At 38.3% G+C, this 8,377-nt stretch overlaps 1 protein-coding gene across 3 annotated transcripts in view; it reads right to left on the reverse strand.

Annotated features, from left to right (window-relative positions):
• Window positions 1-7,846, reverse strand: part of elovl4a (ELOVL fatty acid elongase 4a) — an 11,667-nt gene extending 3,821 nt beyond the window's left edge. Inside the window, exons 1-5 of one of the 3 annotated variants that reach the window (XM_014003371.1) lie at window positions 7,792-7,846; window positions 6,872-6,950; window positions 5,134-5,321; window positions 1,452-1,532; window positions 823-994 (exon numbers count right to left, since the gene is read on the reverse strand). In XM_014003371.1, the coding sequence (XP_013858825.1) occupies window positions 823-994; window positions 1,452-1,532; window positions 5,134-5,321; window positions 6,872-6,950; window positions 7,792-7,794 (523 nt within the window). In that variant the 5' untranslated portion in view covers window positions 7,795-7,846. Of the gene's footprint in view, window positions 1-822; window positions 995-1,451; window positions 1,533-5,133; window positions 5,322-6,871; window positions 6,951-7,628 lie in introns of all 3 variants that reach the window. The other 2 variants (XM_014003372.1, XM_014003373.1) reach the window with 2 other exon arrangements.
• Window positions 7,847-8,377: the final 531 nt, after the last annotated feature.

Consider the following 8,377-nt stretch of genomic DNA (forward strand, 5'->3'; position numbering starts at 1 on the left):
TTTTTATGTATTGATTTATTTTTGCTTTACAATAGGAGCTCCTTTTTAAAAAAAAGTTTAAACGCTGGAGCTCAATACTTGATGTAATTGGTCAAAGCAATCGGCCAACGGGGTTAGAGATGTAGAAATTATTTATGCTGATGAAGACTGACATCTAGTGGTCAGCTGGAGCAACTACATGGAAAACTTTAAAATCCAAGCTCTTATTTTGAAGGGAAGATAGTTTCCTGTACTCAGTGCTTTCGTTTCCCGTCACAAATCAAATCCGTCATGTACCCAGAATGCATCGCTTCAGTTTTCCAATAAACAGTTTTAAAATGACTTTATTGACGCTTCTTTAATGAAAAATCTACAACAAGCAAAAGAAAAAAAGACAAAGAAGCAGCCGAACTAGCAATCCTCAACAACTTTTTAAGTTTTACACCAGGAGCTAAAAGTCTGTTTCAGGAACTAACATCCCCAGCAATAAGCTGTAAAAGGGTGCGTACACTGCTAGTTGGCAGTGTTATGCATATGTTTTACATGAATTATTGCCATCTGGTAAGTGTCAAATTGAACATGTGCTTTAAAATTAGCTTCTGCTAGTCTTTTTATGGCATAAGTGCTTTTGAGGTTGTGGATCTAAATATTTACATGAGCACTTTAGATAAATGCGGATTTAATATTTGGATTAGTGCTGCCCACCACTGCTTTTCATATGTCTTATCAGGAGATAAAAGAGTGATTGTAACTGTAACTACCTGTGTGTCAGAAGCCATTGTTTTGTAGATCAAAAGGACAAAACCCGTTACCCACAATGCTAACATTTACTGAGGAACTTACACTGTCCTCCTGCCACCCATTTGATGCCGATCCACCAGAGCGTGAACATGCTGCAGTGGTGGTAGACGTGCAGGAAGGTCACCTGGTTGAATTTTTTCCTCAGGATGAAAAACACCGTGTCCAGATACTCAATGCCCTTAGAGACGAAATACCACCACAGTGCTCCTGCCATCTGGTTTTAAAACAATACGAGGGGTGGGTCAAACAGGGAGGGGCAGGTAAACAAACACAAAAAGAAAGCAAACATTAAAAAGGGATGAGGAGGAAACGAATACGCTGGAGTCAGATTTCTATCTTTAAATACAATCAGACGCGTCAGAGTCATCTGAGAACGGCGTCTTGCTGATTGGTGCGTCACTGCGTCATGGAGAAACGGGGAGGAAGGTGAAACTGAGCACCGATCTGATGTACAGGTCGCACTTTTTCTGATAACCACATAAATGAAAGCAGAGCCTGTTCCTAAAACCCGACAGTGAAGCTTCAGTGATAGGCTGGTACTTTGATAGCTCCGTCAAAGACCTGAATCTGTGTGCAAAAGTTAACAGAGGGGTTTGAATCCTTCATGAGGAGAGGTCATATCTGAGTTTATGATTTCCATAAGGTTGTGTGTATGTTTTCAATATGCTCACCCTGACTTCATTGGGGTCATCTGAATAGTCCACAGACTGACAAATGTAGCTGTATCTTGCTGCTCGCGCTGCCATGAACAGCTGAAAAACAAGAGGAACTGTGTTGAAACAGACTAAAATACACATGTACTGAGAGTAAAATGATGAGCGATAAATTTGGCCGAAGCAATAAATGATTCTGCCCTGAAATAACCGTACACTGCAATGACCAGCCACGGTGCAGGGAATGCTACAGAGGCAAAGACATCGCTGCCTTTTTGGAAGGTGCTACATGGTGTCGTCAGCAGTGGTGGGTGTGGTTACGCTAACAGCAGAACAATTTTTTTTAGCTTTTTCACTTATTTTGAAAAACATTAGCAGACCAATTATTAACTTCTGTTAAATTGGGTTTTGCCACTTTAAGTCCGTTAACAGCTAACCAACTAACTAATATCAACTGTATCAGTCTTCAGCTCAAAGGAGACGAAGATGGCGTAGACTGAATGACAATTGTCTTAGCGGTTAGCTGTTAGTGTTAGCTTCTGCTAATTTTGTTACATGTTTTGCAGTTTAACATTAGCAGAGTTATATGTGTTGTTGGCTGTATTTGCTGCAAACTTGGCAGAAAAACTTAAATTCAGCCAAGACCAGTGTTGTTACCATAGATTTTTTTTCTTTGGGACCTAAATGTCAAAGAAGGTGGTGTATTTGTTTATTTTTTTCAATGAAAATACTAGTTCAGGGGTCTGCAACCTGTGGCTCTTGGGCCACATGTGGCTCTTTGGTCCCTGTGCAGTGGCTCGTTGAAAATGTGACCAAACATAACAGAATGTTTTTTGCTGTTGCATAATGTTTTTTTAATGAATAAAGACCTGTTAGCTCATTCTAGCCTCTTGTTTACTTAAATAATTCAACTTCTTTCTATGATTTTTCTCTCAAATCCATCAGGCTTATCTTTAAATGTCTTCAAGACGACATAATAAGAAGAATTCGAAAAAACATATGCTTGAATAGTTCAGTTGTACTAATTTTTATGAAATTCGGCATAAACTACAGTATTTTTCTTGTTTACATGAATCTGGTCTTTTTATTTGTCCTGATGTGTAAAAATAATAATAAATAATAAAATTCACATAATATTGTGTAGTTTTATAATGTCACCTCCACTGGCCGTAAAGGTTCCTGAAAAGGCCTCCAAAAGGCCCAAGTACCAACAGTTGATAATCACAGTTGTAGCTTGTTTTGTGGCTCTGGACACATTTTATTAGAGAGCCAAGCAGCAGAAATGGCTCTGATGATTGTAAAGGTTGCAGACCCCTGTACTAGTTTAATCCTCTGTAATAGGACCTCTGAGGGTAAACATATAGCAGCAAACAGACGTTTTCAATATTGTTCGCATGTTGCCTTAATAATAGGCATTGTGTATTACCTTTCTTATGGGTAAATTATATGTGCTGAAGAATATATGGAAGTGTTAAATGAACACTATTGGTGTTGATTTAACACTAAACTCAACACTAATAATGCTAATTTAACACTGCCGTACAAATATAGTACAGCCCTTGCTGTGCAGTGTGTAGGCTAGACAGAACTTCAGTTATTCACACCTAAACACTGAAGGGCTTGTTCTGTAACACTGAATATTCCCCTAATTATTACAAAAAATAACTGATTTACATACAGCGGGTAAAATAAGTATTTAACATGTCACCATTTTTCTCAGTAAATATATTACTAGAGGTGCTAATGACATGAAATTTTCACCAGATGTCGGTAACAACCCAAGTGATCCATACATACAAAGAAATCAAACCATAAATGTCCAGAAATGAAGTTATTTGTAATAATGTGGAATGACACAGGGAAAAAGTATTGAACACATGAAGAAAAGGAGGTGTAAAAAGGCATGGAAAGCCAAGACACCAGCTGAACTCTCTCAGTAATTAGAAAGCAAGCCTGCACCTTGTCAGTGCAAGTTAATATCAGCTGGTTCAGTCCCAAATGATGGCCAGGTATCACACAAGAACCATCTGATGATGGGTAAAAGTAAAGAGCTCTCTCAAGACCTTCACAACCTTATTGTTGCAAAGCATAATGATGTCATCGGTTACAGAAGAATGTCTAAACTTCTGAAGGTTCCAGTGAGCACTGTTGGGGCCATAATTCAGAAGTGGAAAGAACATTATTTCACCATAAACCGACCATGACCAGGTGCTCCTCACAAGATTTCTGACAGAGGAGTGAAAAGAATTATCAGAAGAGTTGTCCAAGAGCCAAGGACCACTTGTGGAGAGCTTCAGAAAGACCTGGAATTAGCAGGTACGTTTGTTTCAAAGAAAACAATAAGTAATGCACTGAACCACCATGGCCTGTATGCACGCTCACCACGCAAGACTCCACTGCTGAAGAAACAGCATGTTGAAGCTCCTTTAAAGTTTGCTGCACAACATTTAAACAAGCCTGTGTAATACTGGGAGAATAGAGTCTGGTCAGATGAGACCAACATTGAACTGTTTGGATGCCAGAATACACATCATGTTTGGAGGTCAAATGGCACTGCACATCAGCCCAAAAACACCATACCAACAGTGAAGTTTGGAGGTGGGAACATCATGGTGTGGGGCTGTTTTTCAGCATATGGTACTGGCAAACTTCAAATAATTGAAGGAAGGATGAGTGGAAAAATGTACAGAGACATTCTTGATAAAAATCTGCTTCCATCTACCAGGATGATGAAGATGAAACGTGGCTGGACATTTCAGCAAGACAATGAGCCCAAACACAAAGTCAAGGAAACTCTCAGTTGGTTTCAGAGAAAGAAACTAAAGCTGCTGGAATGGCCCAGCCAATCACCTGACCTGAATCCAACAGAAAATCTATGGAAAGAACTAAAGATCAGAGTTCATAGAAGAGGTCCACGAAACCTTCAAGATTTGACGACTGTTTGTGGAAGAATGGGCCAAAATCACACCTGAGCAATGCATGCCACTAGTTTCTCCATACAGGAGGCGTCTTGAAGCTGTCATTGACAACAAAGGCTTTTGTACAAAGTATTAGATAAATTTCAGAAAGTGTGTTCAATACTTTTTCCCTGTGCCATTCCACATTATTACAAATAACTTCATTTCTGGACATTTATGGTTTGATTTCTTTGTATATATGGATCACTTGGGTTGTTACCAACATCTGGTGAAAATTTCATGTCATTAGCACCTCTAGTAATATATTTACTGAGAAAAATGGTGACGTGTTCAATACTTATTTTACCCGCTGTGTATTGAAGCCATTAAATGAACAGACACTGGTAGCAGAGCTTAGACAAATATAATGTAGTTTATCACACAAAGTGAAGTTATGTGCTGATCAAGTTAGAATGATTACAGCCCTCTGATGGTGCTTGACCTGACTTATTGAGAGGCTCATTATTACTGATTGTTCTTGTCTCCTGCTTTCACAGTAAAAATCTTATATGTTTATTGAAGTAAATAGAGTCTAGTTCTAAGCATTTTTTAACTGACTTGATCATACAGCCAAGGTGTTCTCAGTGTCAGGCTTCAATATAGAGTAATAAAGCACCTAACAAGATGGTGGTCACAAATCTCACCTTGCACCATCGACGGCCATTTCACTGCATTTTTATTTCAGTGGGAACATAAAAGGAATTTGCACAGATTGCCAGGAAAACAGCTAACTGAGCACAGACCTCTTTAAAGATGAAGAAGTTGAGGAAAACCATGCCGAAGTTGTAGACGACGAGGGTCCTGCGGAGCTGGAAGGCCTCTCTGTTCTTCATGTATTTGGGCCCCAGCCAGAGGAAGAGCAGGTAGGAGGTGCTGATGGCCAGCGTGGGAAGGGGGTTGTCCATCAGAGGCCATTTCTCCACTCGCTTGTCTGCGGGGGGGCAGACGTTAAGTTCATATACGTATTCTCAGGGTCAGGGTTAATTAATCCAGTCAAACCTGAGAGGTCAGCTGCTCAGACAAACAACTATATTATTATAATCTGCTGCTGAAGAGGGTGAAATGTTTTTGCCCATGTCTCTGTATGTGTGTGAAAATGTGTCTGTTAGCCAAATATCCCATAAACCAGTGGATTTTGTTATTGTATTTTTATTTTATTGTATTATTTTTTTTTTGCAATACATGGAGATGTTTGGGGCTGTGTATATATATGTGCGTACATGTGTGTATGTATACATTTATGTGTGTATGCATTTACACTGCATGTAGATGTACTTTTACGTTCATGAAAATATTCTAGTATTATTTAAAATTCTAGGTAAACAGATTGTTGTTTTAATCTTTATGAAATTGCAACTTAGAATAAGAAAAAAAGAAGAATTTACTATTATTTTTTGTTAACAAGCTTCGGAGAAGGGTGGGATTAAATAAGTTTTTGACTTCTTCCCATTCCTTTTCAAATATGTTAATTTTGTTAATTTTGTTATCACTTTTCATCATTTTTTTGTATACATTTGAAACTAACTAACTAACTAACTAACTAACTAACTAACTAACTAACTAACTAACTAACTAACTAACTAACTAACTAACTAACTAACTAAGTAATCAATGGATGTATGTCTACCGATAAACTTCTGGAGTCAGTTCATTTCTACTACATATGTTGAGCATAAATGTAATGCTTTATGTAAAAAGTAGACACATAAACAATAGACAATCTGTTGATTTAAACAGACTTAAAAGCAAAATAAAAGTATTTATTTTGCATGTCACTGTGGAGATTTTTCTTCCTGGAATATGAGCAGAATAATAAATAATACAGCTTCACCTAAATGCACTGCTGATACAAAAGAGAAGTTTTTTAGATTCATTTCTGAAAAAACTGATTCTATAACACAAACACCACACAACTGTAAAAAGGGATGCTAGCTGCTAACACTCTTAGAGGTGTAAGTTACAAATGAAGCTGACATGACTTGAAGTCAGATTGTCTACAAATACTTTAAAAATAGGATTTATTTATGAAGGTAATAATTGTTGGAAAGTATCGGTGTGCCTTATTCTTGGTACATAATTGAAAATAGAAACGATATTACTATTATTATAAAGTGGGACATGGCAAAAAAATTGAATTCAAGCAAATCAAGACTTTGAAATAAATTTAAAGTATTAAAAATATCTACAAAACATAGCACAAAAATCAGTAAATTTGTGTTTGGTAAATGATTTCTTTATTGTAACAATGCTTCTTAGCAATAAATCTTACATGGTTAGAAAGCCTGTTAATTTCCCTTTTACATGGTGCCGCATTTGCAAGGAACATGCACTTGTGGGATGAGCAGAAGTAGCAGAGAGTCGATCAGGACGCTTACTGTGAGCGTGATCTGTCTGACATGAAACCAGATGATGTACTGACTCGTGACAGAGGAGAAAGTAAAGAAGCTGTGCATACATCCAGGCTTTATTTAAGCTGCTTACCTGCAATAGTCAGGGTCCATTTGTAGAACTCTATGGTGTCGTTGATTAAATGCGTGACGATCTCCATGGCTGCGGGGGGCTGAAATCAAACAAGACAGGTGTGAAAGTGGAGCACACCACCGAGTCAGGTATCTAATGTCCTATCTTTATTTTCCACACTGTTTTGCATTATTAAATCTGAACTAAACCGACCATGAATCAACCAAAACAACAGAGGCCTGCTGTAAACAGACCAATAAGGCCTTGGTGGATGAAATGAAAACAGAGGAAAATCCACTTATATCCACTAAAAGAAGACATCTGGATTGAAACAAACTGATCAGTAGCAGTGCCGCACACTGAGGAGCATGGTATGATTTAATGATCCTAAACCCTCCTCCTCCTCTTCCTCACACAGAGGATCAGAGCTGCTGCAGCATCTGAGCGATCATCACCAACATAAAGAAACTGATCATCTATATTTTTCTTTTTAATAACTGTGACACGTGTTAAAGATAAGAGTTGCAGGAACCCGTGTTTACTAGAATATTCTCCCCCAGGATGCAGCACTGGGGCCTTAAAACTGCTCCAGCAGGCCTATAATTTTAATCGAGTTTGAATAATTATAATAATGATAATAAAGATGATGACGATAAATGATGTGAGCTCCTTCCATCTCAAATGCATTTCTCTCAGAAGACATGTGGCCTGATCCGCTCGGTGTCATTTGTTTGACAGAACGGAACACAATAGGTTTAATGATGAGGATGCTCTTCACCTTACCGATCGGCTGCTTCTGTTTCTAAATAAATCCCGTCTTTTATTAAGACCAGCTTCCTGTTCGTGCGCTGCTTCTGATCGAGTTTTCAATCGGTGACTAAACAGAAACGAAGATTTTAAAAAAGAAAAAAGGCCGCTGAATGAATTAGTCGTTAAGGTACCATATTACTCTCCTCCAGAACCAGACTGCTTCAGCGATCTGAGCCTCGGATGCCTGACAGGCGGAGTGAAGGCACACAGACCTGCACACGGCATTTCTGGTCATACTTTCAAAATAAGACGGAGAAGATTGTTTTCTTCAAATTCATCCATTTTTTTGTAATATATACTAAAAAGACCAACAAAAAAATACACTTGCTTTCACTAACATTATATTAGATTTGGATTATATCTTACATTTTATGTAGAAATAAAAATCATACTTGTGATTGTGGCAAGCAAATTTGTCATATAACAGACAGAATTTCACTTATTTCTGCAGCTGAAGTATGAGGAGTCTACAGGTGGGAGACGGGGTGCACCTTGGACATGTCAGTAGTTTACAACAAGGTCACAAAGAGACACACACAGTTATGGTCAACTAAAAATAGCCTGCATGCTTTGGGACTGAGAGAGAAAATAAAGATACCTGGAGCAGGTACAGGTTTCATACTGGGGTGCACTTCATACAGACAGATCACTGCTGAGGTTCTATGTGGTTTTCTATCTGTGAAGAGGCAGCACTAACCACCTAAACACCATGCAGCT

The sequence above is a fragment of the Austrofundulus limnaeus genome, unplaced genomic scaffold (assembly GCF_001266775.1).
Source record: "Austrofundulus limnaeus strain Quisiro unplaced genomic scaffold, Austrofundulus_limnaeus-1.0 Scaffold18, whole genome shotgun sequence".
NCBI lineage: Eukaryota > Metazoa > Chordata > Actinopteri > Cyprinodontiformes > Rivulidae > Austrofundulus > Austrofundulus limnaeus.